The 23,456-nt window shown below is 42.9% G+C and overlaps 1 protein-coding gene across 2 annotated transcripts in view; it reads right to left on the bottom strand.

Moving 5' to 3' along the window:
- The window catches only part of VAPA (VAMP associated protein A), a 39,710-nt gene that overhangs the window by 1,795 nt on the left and 14,459 nt on the right, over positions 1-23,456 (bottom strand). The window contains exons 2-6 of one of the 2 annotated variants that reach the window (XM_004598957.3): positions 16,729-16,881; positions 14,048-14,151; positions 13,136-13,216; positions 6,445-6,573; positions 1,714-1,887 (exon numbers count right to left, since the gene is read on the bottom strand). In XM_004598957.3, coding sequence (XP_004599014.2) covers positions 1,714-1,887; positions 6,445-6,573; positions 13,136-13,216; positions 14,048-14,151; positions 16,729-16,881 — 641 coding nt within the window. The remainder of the gene's footprint in view (positions 1-1,713; positions 1,888-6,444; positions 6,574-13,135; positions 13,217-14,047; positions 14,152-16,728; positions 16,882-23,456) is intronic. The other variant, XM_004598958.2, reaches the window with a different exon arrangement.

The raw sequence follows: 23,456 nt of genomic DNA on the forward strand, positions 1-23,456 counted from the left end.
GATGAAAGCAATTTTTTTAAAAAGATTTATTTATTTTTATTGCAAAGTCAGATATACAGAGAGAGGAGGAGAGACAGAGAGGAAGATCTTCAGCCTGATGATTCACTCCCCAAGTGAGTGCAATGGCCAGTGCTGCGCCAATCAGAAACCAGCAGCCCGGAGCTCTTCCAGGTCTCCCACGTGAGTGCAGGAACCCAAGGCTTTGGGTTATGCTCAACTACTTTCCCAGGCCACAAGCAGGGAGCTGGATGGGAAGTAGAGCTGCCGGGATTAGAACTGGTGCCCATATGGGATCCTGGTGCATTCAAAGGCGAAGACTTCAGCCACTAGGCCAAGCCGCGCCGGGCCCTGCAAATTCTTATTTTCTCACACCATTCCTACAATGTGCTTAACACAAGAGGTCCCTAACTTCTCAAAAGCAGTTGGGCAGCAGGAGAGTCACAGCTCCCAAGCTGGCTTTCCCAGTAGAGGGAAACCGCTGAAGCTCTAGGGTGTGCCGTTACCAATGCAGCAGCTTAGATAAGTTAAACACATTCTCCATGTAAAAATCTATCAGGACATAACTCCCTTCTAAGTTTAAGAGCAACTGTAGGGCCCGGCGGCGTGGCCTAGCGGCTAAAGTCTTTGCCTTGAATGCGCCGGGATCACGTATAGGCGCCGGTTTTAATCCCAGCAGCTCCACTTCCCATCCAGCTCCCTGCCTGTGGCCTGGGAAAGCAGTTGAGGACGGCCCAATGCATTGGGACCCTGCACCCATGTGGGAGACCCGGAAGAGGTTCCTGGTTCCCAGCATCGGATCGGCGTGCACCGGCCATTGCGGCTCACTTGGGGAGTGAATCATCGGATGGAAGATCTTCCTCTCTGTCTCTCCTCCTCTCTGTATATCTGACTTTGTAATAAAATCAATAAAATCTTAAAGAAAAAAAAAAAGAGTAACTGTAAACATCAACTGAGAGTAAACCGGGGAAGGTGTTTGGCCTACCAACAGGACATCTGCATACTTCAACAGAGTGCCAGGGTTCAAGACTCAGCCCCCCATCTCTTTCCAGCTTCTGCTGAGCTGGAAGGAGGGTGGTGGGGCCTGCCTGCCACGTGGGAGCCCGAACTACAGCTCCCAGCTCCAGTCTCAGCCCCGGACGTCTCACAAGCTCCGGGAATGACCCAGCATGTTGACTTTATCTCTCTGCCTCTTAAACAGCAACAGAAATGTTTAATACTCAGTGCGCTTATGAGTTGTAGCCCTGGACATCGTGAAGCTGGGCTTTCTGTGGTCTTTCGCTAATCAGTCCCACTTTGGGAGCAGTGACTCCCAGCCTACACCCCAACAACACCTCAGGCCTACTCAGCCCTGCTTTCTTCAAGTTCACTACACGATTCGGATGGATCATCTCGATTAAGAGCCATGAGGCTCAGAGAAATTAAAAGGAGGAAGCGATCAGCTGGGTCTGTAAAGGAAATGCTAACAGGACCTAAATCCGGGTGACATCCTCACGTGAGTCCTGGACAGGTTAGCAGGATGAGGCCACAAGGTGAAGGAGGGGATGCCCACACTGCTGCGGGGCAGCCGGACGTGCCAGCATGCCAAGGGGACAGACAGTCACAGGAGGGGGAAGGAGGAAGAAGCCAGCACACACCTCAAAGGAGGCTGCTTTAAAGGCCTAGCCTTCAGTGTCCTTCAGCTTGGCTTCCATCAGCCCGACCCACAGCACTTACTCTCAGGTGTCGGTTTTCCTCTGAGAGTTTCATCATCTCTCCCTGAAGTCTTTTACACTCTTCCATGAGCTTCCTTGTTTCGGTGTCATTGAGGGAAACACTGTGAGGTTTTGGCATGGGTCCATCCTGTTTCGATGCGTTCAGGGGAGCAGCTTTGCTAGGTTCCAAGTCATTCTGCAGCAAAAGACACAGCAATCTTGAACTAACCAAATCCCCATTAACCAGTCACACTTTAAACAAACAAAATGTCCATTCTTTTTTTTTTTTTTTTTTTACAAAACTTCGACAATTTTCAATTTCATTAGTAAGAATTTTTCAGTGCCAAATGTATGGTCATCTGTGAATAACTTTAAAAGGACTCAATCACTGAACAACAGCATTTCAATAGTCAAATTAAGCAGCCCACGCCCTCCTCTACTCCCACAGCCCTTAGCACTTACCTCCACCATAGCACTTAAAAAATAATGTATTTTTGAAGTTCTTTCCTACAATACTTGAAAGGCTGGGAGGGTAACAGCCGTTTCTCTTTGTATGTACCATTAAACACAGCACTTTGGCCAATGGCAGTTATTCAATCAAGGTGTGCTGGATGACTGATGCCAACCAAAATCCCAGCAATGAAGGTCATTTTCAGTGCTCTCATTCTGCAAGTCAAATAAGGGTCTGGGGTTCGAGGAGTCTTACCGTTACCGCTCCAATGACATTAGCAACTATCCAAGAAAAAACATCTCAAAGAAAACCTGACTGCTACTAACAAGAAAAAAATAAATGAATGGCATACACACTGAATGAACACAAATATACCGGGGGGAAAAAAGTGTGATATATCTGCGATCTGAAACTTCAAATTATTAGTAACCGTTTGCACTGCACTGATTAAATATGGAATACACTTAAGTAGCACTTCAGGCTATTTTTAAGACTATGAGCCCCCCAACTGAATTCCTACCAACACATAAGGACTTCAAGTTAGAGGTAAAAGCCTGGAAATGAGTCCCAAAGGGCAGCTCTTACACAGTCCTAACGCCCATGGCATAGAGTGCCCCGATAACCTTCATGCTACCGTCACATAGACGCCACCATGCACCCTCCAAGAGGGAGGCCTGACACGTCTTCTTCATTTCACTTAAATTTCCAACTGTTAAACATTTCCTGGAGGCATAAAGCCTATTTGTCACTTACAGACAGACATTGATACAGTGTTTATTCATTTGTAAAACTACAGGTTGCACAGCTACCACACCATCTCAGCTGCAAAACTTGTAACAGATGTAAGGAAACTGTTCAAGAGGCAAATCTGTATTTTGTAGGAAGATAGGATTTGCTCAGCACGAGAGAACGATTCAGGTCCAAACGAGGTTCCTGAGTACAGCACCAGCTACGTGGCCTGCGAGCAGCCTCTCCCCGTCGGGCTGCTCAGCTAAGTGTTCCCACAGGAAGCCCATTTCCCATCGCTTCTTCAGCCTCCCGCCATCGGACTTCTCAGCTAAGTGTTCCCACAGGAAGCCCATTTCCCATCGCTTCTTGTCGCTCTGGCCAGCATCTTGTTCTTCCGGCTCGTCTCTCGGGCCTGTCCAACCCAACCTACACCATCAAAACTCTGATCCAAACACATTTTACTTCCTGCCAAGACTCTTTCCTATTCGTTCCCCCAAATAATAAGTATCATTCACTTCAAAGTTAGCTTTCACATGTGCTTCTGTCCCATACAAGTACCAGCACAGACGGTAATGCAGGTAGCTCCTGCAGGGCAGAGCGACAGGCCATCATTTCCTAACACAACAATCTGGGGGTTCTGGTTAACAATTGAGAAAAAATATTCTCACACCACAAAAGCTAAGAAATTGAGTGGTATATATGTGCATTCAATGGCAAAAAGAAAAAAAATAAAAAGAATCATCAAGCTTTTCATAAGTGGATTCTCATTTTTAAATAAACTCTTTAAATTCTACAAAGATTTTAGAACTAGGAAGGAAGGCAAGAAAATCATCCCTCATCACATCAAATATTATCCTTCGATATTTTTTTCAAATGCATTTTTATAAAATCAACATTTTTACTTTTCTTCTAAACACACACAAGCTTCATCTTCAGTGACACTGCGTAAGCCATTTACATTACACAGCTTGCCAACAGTTAGAGCCTTTCACTTTTGTTAAAAGTGTGTCAGAGGAGCTGGTGTTGTGGTATAGTGGATTAAGCTGCTATCTGAAAAAAAAATGCATATAAACAAAGTCCTGGCTTCTTCCCAGTGCAGCCCCACCAAGGTGCCTGGGAAAGCAGTGGCGTCCTTGGGTCCTTGCCATGGGGGGATGCTGACTATAGTCCCTGGTTCCTCACGTCAGCCTGACCCCATCCCAGCTGCTGCAATCATCTGGGGAATAAATCAGCAAAGGCCTCTCTCTGCCTTTCAAGTAATTTTTTTAGCTCTTTGTTAAAATGGTTGCTTTCCATTCTACAGTGTTTTAAATAATAAAATGAACAACTCCCTATAATGTTAGAATTCATTTTTCTTTTTTTGCTAAAATCTATTTTAGTGACATTATACAGCTTTTATAATAAAAGGAGATGTCATACGTGATTTGTGCAGTATAAACATTAACACTGGAATGCAAAGGATATGGTGAAGCTTAAACGTCCTTCAAGTGAGTCATTAAACGGCTTACACAGAATCACATGCTATATGAAACAGTCAACATACATATCAGATGCAAAGAAATCTAATTTATTTGTGCATATTTCAAGTATAAGCATTAACAGCCTAACTGAGCTGGAGGCTAAGGGGGCAGGAGGGACTTAGTCAATCACGCAGTGACCATCAGAAGAGCCCAGTGGCAAACACTAGGCGGGGACTTTAAGCACATGCTCTGTTCAGGAGCTCCACGAGTGAGGTTTGGCTCCAGGACAACAGCTTGCTCCTTGAAAGTTGCTTCAGACTGGTCCAGAAAGAGGAGTCTGGTTGTTCTGACAACCATGAAATAAGCAAAACTACAGGAATTCAGCATGTTGTGACTCTTGGCAACGTGACGAATAGTAACATTACATTAATATATTTAACACTACAACTTAGACTAAGGCCAAAGGTCAAAGCTGGGCATAATTTAAGATGAGAGAACACATCAATTCGGGGTACATTTCCACTGTTTTATATGAGTTTGCTACCTGTAGTAGTTCCTCTCCATCTATGAGCTGTAGTTTTGTGTTCCTCTTCAACAAGCATCAGAATTTCAACCTAATCCTTCAAGTAATTCTACTGGAGGTAATTAGAAAAACAGGGAGCCAGGAATTGAAAATACCAGGGGAAAGCTGAGACTTCACAGCCAAGCCTGAGGACAGGGCAGCAGGAAGCTGCAGTCCTGTTACACGGAGAGGGGGGCGTGCCCACAAAGCGGGTAGCAACGATAACACATGGCATGAATTGTCAAAGGCAGAAATGAGGTCTTAACCTGTGAATCATCTTATGAAACCTTTTTCTACTGTAAAAAAATTTACCGTTTCTCTGGGACAACTTTTGGGACAATTCCCAAAAGTAAATAACTCCAAATGATAAAATTTTAAAACAAAAATAAGCAACCGGCATCAGGCCTAGTTACTGTTGAGACCCTCACGTCCCCTGAGCACTGGACTCTGGGTCCAAGTCCTGCTGCTGCCCTCCGCTCCAGGTCCTTCCAGTGCGCATCCTGACAGGCAGCAGCCGAGGGCTCTGGCACACCGGCCCTGCCATGACCGAGCTCCCCGGGGCTGGCTCATCCTGACCCAGGCTCAGCAGCACCAGCATCAGGGAGTGAAGCAGAGGATGAGAGCTTCAGATTGTCATTTTGCTCGCTGATCTTCGTGTTACACAACAATGCAGCCCCAGCAGACGGGTGATGACTGAGGCAGCGGTGGCTCTAACACCCTGTAAGGATTCTAGACTGACTCTGGATCCCAGCTCCAGCCACTACCAAGTCCTCAGGGCCACGGACATCTGAACAGGAAATGAGGTCACTCACTCTTTCTCTTAAGTAAGCTTAGACATTAAGAGCAAGGGGTTTTTTAAGCCTTTGTATTCAGACTCTCAAAACCAAAGCACAAACTCAACAGATTCAACAGGTTCAATCTGTTGGGGTTCCTAAAGCTTCCAGTGACAAAGAAATGGTAAAGGGATTATAACACACACATTACACCACCAGAGAGTCACTGTCATTCACCAACACAAGAAAGCAAATTAAAAATACATCATGGACTAAGTAAGGTCTTTAGGACTTTTACTATAAATCCCCAAACGTGAGTTTTGTGAATAACCAATTAGGCCAGTTGAGGAGGTTATTGTATTTGTGTTTGATAGCAAAATACAAAGGAATAATTTCATGTCCCCTTTTTTATATAACTCGCTCCTACCTCTACTGCTACAACAGTGCTATCTTACTCACAAAGGCCCACTTTTCAGAGTCCGCTCCCACAGCTAAGTCACAGGACCAACGATACAACTTCAGAATGTTCACAGCCACGCTTGTACTGCTCATCACTGCGATTTCATCAAATGTTTTTTTTGGAGTAAATTTGCTTGCGTGCATTTTTAGTGCTTTGTGCTTCTACTGCAATTTTAAACAAACATACTTAAAAATTTCAATTCTACCTCCTTCATATACACAACACCATCATCTGCTAGTTATCTACATTAACTAACACCAGTACTAATTATCTACATTAACTTAAACCAGGAACACTGGCAGACTCCCTAAAACAAACCTTCTGCTTCTCCTGTTTGAACACATGTCCCCTGGGCTCACTCCTCGCGTGGTAAGCGGCAGGTGCTGCACCTATGTCGCTGCTGCTCCTTGGCGTGGCAGGCGGAGCAATCCCTGGCGCAGGTACACCCTGAGAGGCCATGGGAAACACAGGCTCAGAGTCGCACCGGACTTTGATTTCTCCTGCATGCTACTGGGAATGACTGACACAGAAAGCATTAGCCTCTAAACATTCAAAGTGTACTCTATATACATGTGGTAACATAAAAAGTTAGCAACTACGTTAAAGCAAAAACTAAGGCAAAATTGTGAACTAGCTTATATATTACTTCCCAATCAAAATTAAATCCGATCTATTTGCATTAGGTCCACTTATTTAATGTATATACTTATTACATTTATGCTAGCTTAACAGTTTTCAAATGAAACGAACACATTCTAGATCTAATTTTGTGACCTTTTTTTCCTTATTTAACTAATATTTGACTTTTTACTAATTAATAATTGGAAAACAAGCACTTTTGACTCCAGGAATAATTTTTTCCTTTGAGACTCAAACACATAATGATTCTTTCTTTTGTATTCAAAAACTCAAGCAACACTCACACACAGGCATCCTGTGTCACTTGAACTTCCAGAGTTCTCTCGTCTCCGCCAAGGCCTCTGGCACATGACCGCCGTCTAAACGCCGAAACCCGTGCAGCTAGTCCGCCTGTTCTTCGTCTCAACAGGAGATCGCATATTTAACCATAAAATGTAACGTCTTTTTTCACAAGTCAGGAAATGCCTGCGTTTACCATCTTTCAGTCTTCAATAAAACAAGTCAGTCCCTCCATCCCTCCCCCTTTTCCTCCTTCAGAACAGACCTGGTCATTCAGAGATGCTGCGTCTGCCCCGCCGGCAATCCCGGAGATCACCGGCCGGCTCTCAGGAGGAGCACCAAGAACTCAGAGCTCAGCTGAAGTTACTGAGACACGTGCGGCCACGCACCTGCTGCTCCAGGAAGTCACAGAGTCAATGCATCTCAGTGTACTTAAGGATGCACTCATGTATTCCTGACTCCCAGGGATAATTATTAACAGTGCTGCTTTTATTCTAAAATCAAAGAATTCTTAAGACCCAAACCTGGGAGCAAATTCCCCCAAAAGAAGCCCACACTCTAATAATGACTCAAATAAATTAGACCTGTTTTCTCTACAAAATTAAAAACATTCTCATCCACTCTATTTCCTGGGTTGGTTCTTTTTATCATCCGGTAAGAGACACGCAAAAACTCAACATTTTCCTAGTTATATATTCAGTATCAAGATCTGACATGCCTGGAGAAAAAAAACCAACAAATAACATGTTTTTTCTCTTGCTTCAGAATGTATAAAACATCCAAGCATATCTAGGGCAATCAAGGCAGTACACACTGACACACTGTTTAAATTAAACGCGTCAATACGCTTCTCCTGTGGGGCGGCAGGAGGGTAGGGATGGGGAGTTGTAATCTAAGCAACATCAAGATCACAAACATTTGCTATCTATATTTAGGAAAACATCTCTGACAGCCACTGCGGAGGCCATCTGCTACAGAGAGCAACCCTACATTCTGACAGACTCTTTAAAATAAATGTAACCAAAACTTGACAATCCTGAAACACGGTGGATATGTTAATTAGTTCTATTGTGGAAATCATCTCACAAGATCTACATACATGGAAACAAAAATAAGGTAAGGTAAATGTATAAGGATTAATAATACCAATGTCTCTATTGTTCTAAACACTTTAAAAAGGTTGGACTCAAATATATACACCAACCAGAATTATATTAAAAAGGAAGATGTTTAATAACAATTTAAAAGCTAAAATGCATGGTTGCTAAAGCTAACATGTATTTGACTAAACATGAAGGAATACAGTATCAAAACACAGCAAAGAGCTTTGTTATATAAAAATCTAAACTGCAGCGTACTTTGTATTCTGGTTTTAAAGAGCACTTCTGTTCCTCTTGTGCATGTGGGAATGTATTTTTTGTCACCCTTCATCAAATTGTGTAAGTCAGGATTCACCTCGTACAGTCTTTTATCAACTTATCTGAACTTAACTAACTATATTTAAGCATATCCAATAACGCTTTAATTTCCAAAACAAATTTTGAACTAAAACTAAAGCACAGATCCAGGATGAAGGTGATAAATAATTACTTATTGGTGCTAGAAAGCAGCCACAATGATTTTTAGGCAATTGAATGATTTCATCTCTAAACAAAACTGAAGTGGAAATGGCGAGATACCAACAGGGACAAGAACGAGAAGTATGAAGGGGGCATTTTGTACATGCTTTTTAAATAAGAAGCTTCACTGTCAATAGTTATTATAATAGACAATAAACAGCAAACACTTTCTTGTAAGTTCTGCACTATCATGAAAATGTCAGATTTGGTCATCCAAGGCTTCCTATTTTCCATGAAGGATGGGATTTCAAAGATAGTGAAATAATCAGTAACATCCCATGTGAACTGAAGCAGCGCCTGGTTACACTGAATTTAAAAGAACATTTCTCACAAATCAACATGTCTTCAAGAACATCTGTAGGCTCATAGAAGCACAAGAACAAGTTTAAGCATCATGTTTTCAAACGTGTATTTTATTTGTATCAGGTCTAAATATTCTATCAATTAATTATGTTACATTAAATACAAAGGAGATACTGAGTTAAACATACTTATTTACTGTAGAACCTCTTCTCAGAGCCTTTAATATGGAAATACATAATTCCCTTGGGGAAAATGGTATTTGTAGAATATTCCAACTTCACTTTTGAAAAGGTCTTCTACACAGCTGTGCTTAATACTTTAGTAGTCTACAATGTTCATGGCATGTAATTTTTGTATATTTGAATTGCATAAAATTGAAATAGTGACAACTGAAATCTCAGTCTTTTCTATAGATAAAACTTAACTGTAAAATCCAAACACTTAAAAGTATCTATTAACAGTAAGACAAGTCAAACCACGCAATTATAACCCATACTGGTGGCTCTTTAGCTGGTTCACAGACGTTCCAGCCCCTGTTCCTGAAGACCATTATTGGTTTTCAAACGTTCCAAATTATCCATAATGTTCAACAACATCCCAGCCATAAACTAACACAAGGTATAAAAAGGATTATATCATGGGCTGTCCACATGATTTTATCATTACAATTTCACATTTAAAGAAGCACTTGCAAATAAATACAAATGCCCTTCCCTCCACTTCTAATCTTCACCAAAACAGAAATTTGATTCGACAGAAATTCTAAAAAAACTGGAAATCAATTTTATTACAGTGTGCCCAGTCTGTGGTTTTGAGCTACCACCTCCCTAAGAGATAGCTCAGAGCTTCGAGAAATGGCTACAACTATAGGCCCAGGTTTCGACACCAAGAGAGTTCTCAAAGGCTACCAGGATAAATGGACTTAAAGCTAACAGAAAAGATCAGCCAATGTGAACATCAATGACAAGAAAGGAGGAATCAGAGTACATCCCCATTACATACACCACTAATTAGCAGACCTACTCAGATTTTCTCAGTGTCAATTTCATTGATGTTTGAGGGTGGATTCTCTGTTGTGAAAGAGGCTTCAGAGGAAACTGAAGGCATCTTTGGCCTCCAGATACGGGCTAGCTGTGACAACCACGTATCTCTACAGACACAGTCCCTGGTAGGCAAGATGACTGCTTCCAGAGAAGACCCACCCATCCACACAACGAACCAAACTGCTCACTGCCTCCTATACAGGACACCACCTACAGCCACGTCCTAGCCACCTCCATCCCCAGGACAACCAATGTAATGGAACTTCCACAGCCCACTTTCAGAAAATACCAACAATAGACAAAAAGTTCAATAACACCACAAATATGCAATCAGCAAAATCTAGTCTGTGAGAAAGCCTACAGGCAAACCTAATTACTGTAGGACCTAACCTATAGAGTGAGATTAAAGAAACATCATCCAACAGCTATCTATGGATTTCATTTTCATCTCAAATCAAACTGCAAAAAATAAATAAAAAAAAAATTTTTAAAGATTTATTTCTTCTTACTGGAAAGGCAGATTTACAGAGAGAAGGAGAGACTTAAAGATGTTCTGATGTTCTATCTGTTGGTTCACTCACCCATCAAGTGGCCATAACGGTTGGAGCTGAGCTTTTAAGATCTGAAGCCAGGAGCCGGGTCCCTGGGTCTCCCACATGGGCACAGGGTCCCAAGGCCACAGATCATCCTCAACTGCTCTTCCAGAACACAAGCAGGAAGCCAGATGGGAAGTGGAGCAGCCGGGATATGAATCGGTGCCCATATGGGGAACCAGTGCCCACATGGGACACTGGCGCATGCAAGGCCAGGACCCCAGCCACTAGCACACAGTTCTGGCCCCACAAAACTTTTTAAATGACATTTGCTAGGGAAGTCTGAATGCTGCCTGGACAGCGCGATAGTAACAATGTGTCCGATTTTTACAGATATAGCAACAGCATCATTATTAAAAGCTGTTTTATCCTGTTTTTACAAGTCCTGTGAGAAGAGCACAGCTTAGCCTCTAGTTTCAGACGCTTGCATTCCACACTGGAGTGCCTGCGCTCAGTTCTCAGCTCCAGCTCGTGACTCCTTCCAACGAGGACAAGCAGAGACGGCTCCGGTGGTGGCGTTCCTGCCACCCAGGTGGGAGGCCTGTACTGAGTGCCTGGCTCCTCCTGCCCTCAAGCTCAGCCCCAGCCATTTCAGGGATTCGGGGAGTGAATCATTAGATGGGCGTGCCCTCTCAGTTATTCTGTCTCTCAAATAAACTGAAAAGCTAACAGATGTGCCCTGAGATACGAGAACATTCCAAATTCAGTGAAAAATGGAAGTAAGAGATAAGGTTATTGTCACGTGCAGATTTCTGAAACCCAGGCATACTGTGTCCACAGCAGTCCTTTTCCAGCCACTGGTAAAGTTACTCTATAATCACAGATGAAATGACATAATTTTGATGAGATTGGCCTTAATGTGAGATGGGAAATAGTGAGGTATAATAAAGTAAGATTAACCACAAACTGGGAAACATCAGGGCTGGTCGTAGGTCCATGGCACTCCTCCTACCTGCTTTTCCAAACACCTAGCTTTCAAGATAAAAAATAATCTTCGGATGATTTTCTTAATAGCTCTCATTCCCAAGTAGTTCAGTTAGAGGAAATGCATACTGTTCATCATTAAGGCTCAGAATAAGATGCTCCCTCGAGAACTCGGAAGTCCCTCAACAGTCTTCGGGTTACTAACAATATCAGCTCTCAAAGGGTTCCAGGCCCGAACTACGTCTACTCATACAGCACGATGGGGGAGTCAAAAACCCCGAAACTCTACTAGATAGGGATCTGCTGCAGTGTTTGAAAAACTAACTGCTCTCCTTGTTAAGTACTGCAGTGACACCTGCATGGCAGTACACGTCTTCCTCCAAGAGGCAGTGAACGCCAGGCTCCACTTCACAGCCCTATCGGTTTCATCAACAACTTCAGCTTTCAAATGCAATGAGAACTACTCTTACAATTTATCAGATTCATCTATATTTATCAGATTATGGGCTAAAGAAATATTCTAAGGGAGAAAACACCCTAACAATATGTTAGGTTGCCTCGGTTCCAGTAAAAAGAGCTATTCAAGCTACTGGCTTCCCTGCAGTCTAGGCAAAAGACAAACTCCAAATGGGTAGCATAATCACGCCACATTTTCTTGCTTGGGGGGCAGATGCCTCACAATTTCTTTGAAAGAGAATCTTAATAAATAATTTGACCAACAACACGCAACACCATCAGAGCATTTCCATTCAGTTTACCCAGAACAAGCGCTGATCTGTACATGGTCTTTTCAACAACACAAATGACCGCCAGATCTAAGGGTCATCATGTCGGACAAACCAAACTGTGCCCAGGAATTCATCTGCCCATATCACTATGTATATTAAAGCACTCCCCGCCAAAAAAGTCCACATGAGTATTTTAAACCTTACCCACGGACCAAAGAACAAGATTCAAGTTTACAATCCAAAGAGGAAAAGGAGAAGTACCCACTCCATACACTCACAGCCTTCCGGGCTGGCTCGTCTTACACACAGCTATAGTACTCTGTTTTCCACTCACTCACACTAATCAGTAAGCAACAACAACTATTCACTAAAGAATAAAACCAGATATATTTTGACCTAGAATAATCACCAAAATACTCTGGAACAGCTACACTTGGAAAACAAACTGCTTTTCCATCTAAATTAAAACTTACATCCTCAAGACTGCTGCCAAGAGCAGTTTCTGACTGTTCTTTAAATATATTTATAAATACACACTTCAGTCTCATTCTAAAAAAAAAAAAAAAATTAAAAAGTTATTTAATGGCAAAAAATTGGCAGAAATAACTGGTTCTTCCCCATCATACAGCTTGGACCTAAAAGTGACTACTTTTCTTCTTGGACAAACACAATACTGTAAAACAGAGCAAAACAAAGACCAAAGAAAAAAATAAACACACACACTCTCACACACACAGTTTTTAAAAACTTAAAATCAGCCTGAAACTCATTAAGCAGAACAGTGATACCACGTACACAAGAAAGGACAAAAGTAAAAGCAAAATTAATCAAATCAATCAACAGCTCAGCAACTTTTGATTTTCGTACACTTTTCTACTCACCAATTTATCATTTTCATTGGGCATTTCAAATACACATCTCAATTTAGAATCCATTAATTCATCAGGTTTTGCCTCTTTCCACTAAAAATAAACAAATCCAAACATTAAACACAGGAGTTGGTTTCCCTCAGGAACAGAGCTGCTGGAAAACACACACGTGTGTGTGTGTGTGTGTGTGTGTGTAACTCATGGGACACGCTGCTACCCTCTGGAGTCAGCACAGTGTCACTGCTCTGTGTGTGTGTGACTCATGGGACACGCTGCTACCCTCTGGAGTCAGCACAGTGCCACTGCTCTGTGTGTGTGTGTGTGTGTGTGTGTGTGACTCATGGGACACGCTGCTACCCTCTGCAGTCAGCACAGTGTCACTGCTCTGTGTGTGTGTGTGACTCATGGGAAACACTGCTACCCTCTGCAGTCAGCACAGTGTCACTGCTCTGTGTGTGTGTGTGTGTGTGTGTGTGTGTGTGTGTGACTCATGGGACACGCTGCTACCCTCTGCAGTCAGCACAGTGTCACTGCTCTGTGTGTGTGTGTGACTCATGGGACACGCTGCTACCCTCTGCAGTCAGCACAGTGTCACTGCTCTGTGTGTGTGTGTGACTCATGGGACACGCTGCTACCCTCTGCAGTGAGCACGGTGTCACTGTTGTTCCTGAAGGTCACAGAACCTTGACGGAGTGCAGTGAAATCTCACTGATACCACTGAGGGTTACACAACTTTCTTCTTAGCAACAGCCATGTTATACTTCTAATAGACACTATTCAAAAAGCATTCTTAGAATTCTGGATTATCTGTAATAATTTTTTAAACCATTTTAAAAATTATTTTTTCTATTGAGAATTAACCAAACCAACAGTTTTAAATAACACTCCCCCAAATCAATTCTGCTCAAGTTCTCCCATACTTACCACAGCTTCCATATCTGAAGTGTTCGGTGGAGCAAAAATGGTCTGTACCATAAACTTGTGTTTACTTTTTTCGTTCGGATCATAGTCAAAGGGCTGTAGCATTACTAAATAAGGAGAAAAAACACATGACATTGTCTTCCATAGTTTATTTTTACTATGACTTCATTCATTACCATACAAATTTAAAAAAAAAACAGGAAGGGCTCAGGAATAAATGTCAAATTATTCACACTAAAGATCCACATTCAACTCCATTTTATTTTACAATAACCCACAGCCTCATCTGCTTTCGTCATTTTAGAAAAAGATTTATTCATTTGAAAGACAAAGTCACACAGACAGACAGAAAGACAGAGAGAGAGCTTGCACCCACTGGTTCACTCTCCAAATGGCCACAATAGCCAAAAACAGGCTCATTTGAAACCAGGAGCCAGGAGCTTCTTCCAGGACTCAAAAGTGCCTTTCAAATAAATAAATACATCTTTAAGGGACTATATTAATGTGCTAATACAGGGGAAGACTGGCGGGAGGAGAAAATGGAAAGATGACTCACATCTACAAAAAGGCATTGTTGAAAACAAATAAATACAGAAATATTGGAACTAGAAAAAGATCTTACAGGTTATGTATAAGATCATTCGCTTCTATCGGTTAAGTTTTTGTCAGAGCCACCACTGTGGCCTAGCAGGTAAAGCCATCTCCAGTGACGCCAGTACCCCAGGTGGGTGCTGGCTCCCGTCCTGGTGGCTCCAGGGTGTGGGTCCCCGCCACCGAGGCAGAGACCCAGAACAAACTCCTGGTGCCAGCCTGATTCCACCTGGGCCACTGCAGACATACGAGGAGTGAACAAACGGAGGAGAAGTATTTATCTTTCTCCCTCTCCCCTCTCTCAACTTTCAAGCAACTCTTTTTTAAAAATGTTTCCAAGGATCAACAGATAGAAAAAATGTCATGTAGTCTAGATAAAACAAATAAACTGAAATAAACCCATCTTCTTTCAATCTACCCTAAAGCTTAACAATGCAGAAACCAGCATGCAGACTGCATGCAATCCTGCCTGCATCTCTGGCCATCTACCAGTGGCTGACGACGGCGTGGCCTGCCAGGGGGCCACTCCTAACAGGCCAGCTGAGACACTGACCCAGAGGTTCTCACACTTCCTGAGGGATGACTCTACCCTGTACTGCCTTGGTAGCAGGTTCCACTTCGAATTACTCTCAATGAAGGTACTGTTGGCTTCAGCAAACTGGTACCTAACTGTTATAATTGCTTGTAAATATTTTTAGGGTTATCCAGGCACTTTTAAAGATTTCTTTTTATTATTGGAAAGTTAGATTTACAGAGAAGAAGAGACAGAAAGATTTTCCATTCACCGGCTCACTCCCCAAGTGACCACATGACCAGAGCTGAGCCAATCCAAAGCCAGGAGCCTCTTCCGGGGTCTCATGTACAAACTACAAGGTCCCAAGGCTTTGGGCTGTCCTTGACTGCTTTTCCAGGCCACAAGCAGGGAGCTGGAAGGGAAATGGAGCATCCAGGATACGAACTGGCATCCATATGGGATCCTGGCACATGCAAGGCAAGAACTTTAGCCACTAGGCTACTGCACCAGGAGGCCTACAGACACTTTTTTAACGTCTACAACTCCAGGTCATGTCCCTAGAGACTGTCACCTGGAAAAAATGAATTCACGTGTATTCCTGCTCTGTTCCAACCCTGTGAGCCTGAGTATTCCCTTGTAAATAAAATACACGAGCCACAAGCATTCTCACACATGGTTCTTATTTCTTTGTCCATAAGATGATACAAGACTGTTGTAAACAAAACAAAAAAAAAGTCTACAGGGCCCTGGGGATGGCCTAGTGCCTAAATCCTCGCCTTCAATGTGCCAGAAGCCCATATGGGTGCCAGTTTGTGTCCTGGCTGCTCCATTCCCTTCCAGCTCCCTGCTTGTGGCCTGGGAAAGAGCAGTGGCAAACAGCCCAAAGCCTTGGGATCCTGCACTCGCATGGGAGACCCAGAGGAAGCTCCTGGCTCCTGGCTTCAGATGCGCTCAGTTCTGGCTGTTGTAGTCACTTGGGGAGGAAGATCTTTCTCTGTTTCTCCTTCTCTCTCTGGATCTGACTTTTCAATGAAAATGAATAAATCTTTAAAAAACAAAGAAAAGTTCATGTAAGGCATTACCTGGCACAAGCATAAACTCTAACCAAGAGTAAGTAATCCACAAAAGGCAGGAATCAAGCCTATTTTGGGACTACAAGTAAACACACAAGGATGTACTAAAGCTCTCAGGCACAAACCTTCCTAGCTGTATCAATGAAAAATTGACGACTTGCTAGGATAGCCAAAACAGAGGCACTAGCTATTTAAGCAACACAAACAAAACTGTTAATACAAGGAACAAAACTGGCATAATTTTTCAAAGGCAAAAATAATAAGAGCATGTGGCAGTGAGCTGTAGAAACTGTTTTCGGTAAACAGTTACAAATCAACCACACCTCCTCCCCACTACAAATTTTTCACAATTTAAATAATAGGAATAGAAAAATATATTTCAAGGCAATCCATAATTATACACCAATTATTTCCTCCAGACAAACCTTTATTAATTAAAAGTCAAATTAAACAATCCTAAAATATCAAAATTCCCAACTGCGCATCTTCCCAGCATGCCGTGATACCTGAGACAGTGACCGTGGAGCCCGGGTCGATGACCCCGCTGTTGGGCCTCACGCAGTACCGCCGAGGGGCTGTGGTCTTCACTTTAAAGCACACTTTCCTATCCGACGGGTTGCGCAGTTTAAGATTGGTTGTGACTACATCTGTGAAGGGGCCTGGAAAATGCAAAAATTAGAAAAAAACTTTACTGGATTCACAGCAACAAAACAACTCATAATTGAAATGTACATGACTTGTACTTGATTTATGTACTGACATTTATTTGTCAATAGTGCCTTTCTCCAGGTGGTTGACTTACGAACACATTTACTCCTTCATTCCTTAAAAAGTGTCTACAGTAAGCATTTCTATTTTTAAAAAAGGTTTCTGAAAAATGTCAATCTATATATTTAATCAAAGTCTAAAATTGCATTCTTGAGCAAGAAAATGAAAAGGATCCTGTCAATTTTTCTCTGGCGGAAGAAAAATCTATAGAAAACCATGCAGATTAACTTAAACAACAAACATGAAAACAAAATGAAGATATGGAATTGGGATGAGAGGAAAGGAACAGAAATGAGAGAAAATTGCAATACAACAAACAAAAAAGCAGGAAACCAGTTACAAGAAAAAGGAGGCACTTCTTTTTTTTTTTTTTTTAAAGATTTATTTATTTTAATACAAAGTCAGATATACAGAGAGGAGGAGAGACAGAGAGGAAGATCTTCCGTCCGATGATTCACTCCCCAAGTGAGCCGCGGAGGCACATCTTTTAAAACACTGTTGTAGGAGTAGACATCTGGCCCCACACAGCATCCCTCCCTGGAGAGCCTACACTTTCAGCTCCACTCTACTCCCCATCCCAGCTTCCTGTCAGTGCACACCTCAGCAGGCAAGCTGGACTCGGACCCCAATCCCAGTCACTGCTGCAATCTATGAACTGAACAAATAAATGCACGGGAGAGTTATCTCTCTCTCCATTGAAATCAACAAACATACTCTTATAAAAATGTATTTAGTAAGCAAAGCGATCTTTTGAACTGCTTAATTATATAGTCAAGTCAACATTTAATTAGTATATTTTGTATCTTGTTTTAAAAAAAATTATTTTTATTGGAAAGGCAGATTTACAGGAGAGACAGAGAAACATCTTCCACCTGCTGGTTCACTCCCCAAGTGGCCCCAATAGCTGGAGCTGGGCTGATCTAAAGCCAGGAGCCAGGAACTCCTTCCAGGTCTCCCACACTGGTGCAGGGTCCCAAGGCTTTGGGCCACCTTCCACTGTTTTTCCAGGCCATACGCAGGGAGCTGGATGGGAAGTGGGGTAGCCAGCACAAGAACTGGACGCTGGTGATTCCCAGGGGGAGGACTAGCCAATGGAACCATCACACTCGACACGTGTTTTGTTACCTTTTCCTGCCTCTTCCAGACCAACTGCAGATAATCAACTACTCCACCACACAACACCAAGATGAAAAAGAACACACCATCTGTCCATGTTTCTATATGAATCCATACAACAGCTGTCTGCACGTACATTTTAACATAAAGATCAGAAGTTACTACAGGTAACTGAGAAAGTAGATTTTTATATTTATAGGACTATCTCAACTACAACTTTCATACCAGAAGCAATCACAGACTTTAAGTCAAATTCAGTCTGAGCCCACTTTCCTGGTTCAATCAGAAAATCAACAAGTAGTAATGACCAGTAGTGTTAAGAATAAGCAGATGTAGGGCCCAGCGGCGTGGCCTAGCAGCCAAAGTCCTCGCCTTGAATGCACTGGGATCCCTTACGGGCATCGGTTCTAATCCCAGCAGCCCTGCTTCCCATCCAGCTCCTTGCTTGTGGCCTGGGAAAGCAGTCGAGGATGGCCCACAGCCTTGGGACCCTGCACCCATGTGGGAGACCTGGAAGAGGTTCCTGGATCCTGGCTCTGGATTGGCACAGCACCGGCCCATTGCATTCACTTGGGGACTGAATCATCGGACGGAAGATCTTCCTCTCTGTCTCTCCTCCTCTCTGTATATCTGACTTTCCAATAAAAATTAAAAAAAAAAAAAATAAAAAAATCTTTAAAAAAAAAAAAGAATAAGCAGATTTAATAAAAGACCTTAGAAGAAAACATCTGGTCCTCTTCTATGAGTCACATCAATTTTTTAAAATGAATCTGATGGATTCATTTTAAACCCACTCCCGAAACACAAACATAGATAAACATTTACAAAATTTTGCAATGAATTTTGTGGGAAGAACAGGTGATATATATGGAGATTAAATTAGAAGCAGAGACTACACCATAGTCACCCACTCACTTCCTCAAAACTGGCTCTGGGGTGGGTCGGTGGACTGCGGGCTGCAGGCACACTGCAGGTTTATCCAGTATGATGTCCCTAGTCAACTCAATCTTCAAATACTCATCTGTGTTTTCCAGGAACACATCTATGGTGTAAAACAGCAGACTCTTCTTTCCTTCACAACTTCAAAAGGTTAAGTTCACCAGCACAGAAAATCATTCTACCAACAGCCACGTTGCCAGGATGGCATGAACTCACTAATACATTTATCTGTTAGCCAGCATTTACGTGGAAATTTGTAGATGTCACATTGAATTGATTCCAACTATACGTATCAACATTTTCATGTTGCCCTTTTATTAAAATGCTTAAAATTATGTAATTCACATGTGGCTGGCTACCCATGGGGTGCGGCCCCAGCCCCACGCTCCTGGGGGATCTAGGGAGTGCAAGCTTGTGGGGGGCTTTGGGAGACGTTGCTGGGGGCAGAGGAGGAGGGGGTGGGGAGACCTGGGGCCTCCAGGCCAGGCAGGAGGAACAAGCCTGGGATGTGCCCAGGTGCAGGGTCCAGTTTGATGAAGGTAAGCAGATGCGTGGCAGGGAAAACCACCCAGGGAACATGTTGCAGCGAGGAATGACTTCTGCAGCACTCCCGTCAATAAGGCCACTGTACTTGCAGCCAAGCGTTGACAGCAAATATCTGGGCAAATGGAGACTCGGGGTGCACTGTGTCAGCACACTGAACCTGAAAGGCTTTCCTCATCCCTGGGTCAGGGAGACCGACAGCATGTCACAACTATCGAAATCGCTCAAGCGGAACCCTCGGAGCCCCCACATTGGGACTTGGGGATGGCATCGGGGGTGTTCCCCATTCCTGGGTACTTAGCGGGGAGGCTGTGTGCAGCTTCTCCCCTGATGTCCCCCTTTCTGCCAGACACAACAGGAGGAAGTGGGGAAATTTGGAAACAACAGTCTCACCCACTCTGCCCTAGTCCTTGACCCTTCCCACCCTGGTCAACTATGTAAACATCATCAAAATAAATTTTATTTTAAAGTCTGTAATTATTTCTCTTATATTCAAATTTACTCATTATATACAGATACAAGCATTCAGTGTGGTCATGCCCAAGTACATGCTGAAACTAATTTATTCACAAAATCACTTCCATTTTATTTCTCTATGTAATGGCTAGGGTAAAAATTTCTATGTGTTGGCAATAACTGTATATGAGAATTTCATTCTGGGATCGTAAAGGCGTATTACAAAGTACAGCATAATGAGGTAGACAGTTTAACACAGTTAAGAACTGCTTCAATAAATCAATAGTCAAAACTTAAATTGTGCCCCAGAGGATCTAGGGCCATGTGGGGCTCACCTGCCTTGGGAAGGGCAGAGAAGAGGCGCATGCCCACTCCAGCTCCAACCCAAACCTGGAGCCAGTTCTCAATGCGGTCGGTGATGTGATAATACGGTTGATTAAATAAACGTCTCTGAACTCTCCTTGTGTTCCTGGGCGGGGACTCCGAGCACAGTCTCCAGGCAGGCCGAGTCCTGGCAGGGCAGCCCCCACAGTCAGGCCCTCCCAGGACCACCGCACCCAGTGTCACCCCCAGCCTCCTCGCTGCCTTGTTGGGAAGAACTGCACTGTGTACGCACTGCAGTGTAGTCTCAACCATATTCAACCTTCCAGTCCACAAACCCAGCATCCCATTCAGTATGCGTTTCAATGCTGTTATTTTCGTGTAAAAAAAAAAAATTATTTTTGCAATGCTTAGATGGCCAATCCATTAAGGGGGGAAAAAAAGTGTTTACTATAAAGGCTAATATTTAAAAGTCAGTAACAGGAGAAAAGCTCTAAGAAGGCTTTCTGGAAACCTGTCCTAGTTCTACTACCAACCAATGCGAACCGCTTCAGCAATACTTTGTGGTGATTCTTTGAACTGTTCATATTTTTCTTAATGCAAACAACTTTCATGTAAAATAACACGATGCTTTTTAAAAGCTGGTCCTTGATATAACCTTAAAAGGCTAAAGAAAAACTGTGAAAACCAAGTTTGATAAGTAAACACTCAAAGTAATTTGTCCAGGAGACAGCTACTTACATTTGCAGACTTTCTAAAACTCAATCCCTACAAAATGAGGGAAATCTCAGCAGCTGCCTCATGCAGACAGGCTGTGGTTCAACATGTAACAATTATCTAAACTGCACATAAAACAATGTATTTACTAATAGAGGAGCATGCAAATGAACTCAACGTCAGAAGATCATGCATTCTAATCTATATACATTAACAAAAATTGATCCAAGCTGAGAGTGAAACTAACATTCATATTATGATAGCAGAAGCACAACACAGCATCTTCTGACTGAAAAACAGGCGAGTGTTCCAGGCTACTTTAACCTTCTGTTGGCCTAATGAAACATTCTCTTGGAGATTAATTCAGCACAAAATATTAACTCCAAGTAAAGAGGATATCTATTTTTTTCCTCAGTTTACTTGGTAAACAGATGCAAGATAAAATGCCTAATACTGAAACAACTCTGTACTACACATATACAGAAATTCGACAAGCTTAAAGAAAACATTATCTAAGCAACTCATATGAAGATCCCCTAATAATAAAACATACTAGTTCCTCATCTCAAGCTGTTTTATAGATATATTTTGAAGATTGATTTATTTGTATTGGAAAGTCAGATTTACAGGGAAGGAAAGATCTTCCATCCGCTGGTTCACTTCCCAAGTAGCCTGAACAGTCAGAGCTGAGCCAATCTGAAGCCAGGAGCCAGGAGCTGCTTTTGGGTCTCGCGTACAAACTACAAGGTCCCAAGGCTTTGGGCCGTCCTCAACTGCTTTTCCAGGCCACAAGCAGGGAGCTGGAAGGGAAATGGAGCAGCCGGAATTAAAACCAGCGGCCATATGGGATCCCCGTGTGTGCAAGGCGAGGACTTCAGCCACTAGGCTACTGCGCCAGGTCCTATACTATTTATAGTATCACACATAAAACATGAAAATTACCCAAAATACAAGTAATGTAGGCTGTACTCTGAAAAAAAAAAAAAAAAAAACCCTCCAGATACAAAACCCTTTAGCAATCACAACACTACCTGCACTGAGTACCCTGGGCTAACTCCAGCTCAGTCATTAAATCAACCAAACCCAGTCCAATATACATGTGGCCTCTTAGCTAAAAAGGCAGGATCGTGGGTTTGGAAAACGTGCAACTTGAGATGTCAAGAATGTGTATTAGGCAGTCCACTAAGATGGCTCCAGCTGGGACCAGCCTCTTAGGCTTAAACATAGTTCCCCAACATGAAATGTGCTTCAGATTCAGCTTGTCTTCTAAAATTTTAAGCATTCAGAACTGTGCTTTACTTTAAATAGCAGAACTTGTACAATATTCAAATTTACAACGCTGAAGGGAGACCTATTAACCCAACAAGAGCTTAAAAAAGGAACCACACTAAGTTTTTAAGAAGTTGCCATTCGTCCACATTTTCATGCAAATTATTAATCATTTTCTTGAAATGCCAGAGACCCTGAGAGAATCAACTGGGGGTGGGAGGGAGAGGGACTGTGTGTGTGTGTGTGTGTGTGTGTGTGTGTTGGCTTTTCCTCAATTTCACTAAGAACTTCACACAGAAGTTGAGATACTCAATGACCAATTACATACTCTCATCTCTCTGAGCCTCCAATGAACATTTTACCATGTTTAAAACCCTCTGACCATTCGTTCACTTAATTTTTGAAGTTTTTTCCAAAATAAACTGAAGACATGCATATTCACCTCTAAATGTGTCAGGATTTTTATTGTTATTTTGATGATGTTGAGTTCAGCGTATCTTTACCAAATGGCAAATTAAAGTTTAGCAGTAGTGTATAATACAGAAGATCGGAAACAGCAAAGCCCTCTCAGGGACAATTCAGGAATGCCACCAAAGCTGTGACAGGCAGGCAGGCCCGTGGAGACGGTCACTCGGTCTCCACCATCTGTGTGTCTGGGGAAAGCTCGGGCACTAACTAGCAGCCTTCAGACAAGCTGTCCAAGGAACGGCCTTAAGACGGTCTCTCCCTCCTGGGGACGGCTGTGCTCAGCAGCCTATACAACAAAGTACAAAGGTCAGTTAAAGTATGAAAGATTCAAGGGCTCTAATCTCAGCTCTTCCCAGCTGTGATGCAAATCCACTCTAATGTGGGTGGCACCCGCCTGTGAGCCCAGGTTACCCCCACGCCGCAGCAGAGAACAAGTAGAACCAGCACACCCGAAGGCTCATCACGCCGCGCAGGCTCATGACCAACCAAGTCCCTGCTTCTTCTAACTCCACACCCTGGGTGTTCAAACAGCTGTAAGACTGCAGCAGGCCAAGTCTGAATCCCTTTACAGTTTTTGACAAGGTCTTCAAAAGTTCTTGGCTCTGAGGCAGGTTGGAGAGTGTGGTGACGGGCTTCT

Source organism: Ochotona princeps, chromosome 18 (assembly GCF_030435755.1).
Source record: "Ochotona princeps isolate mOchPri1 chromosome 18, mOchPri1.hap1, whole genome shotgun sequence".
Classification (NCBI taxonomy): Eukaryota; Metazoa; Chordata; class Mammalia; order Lagomorpha; family Ochotonidae; genus Ochotona; species Ochotona princeps.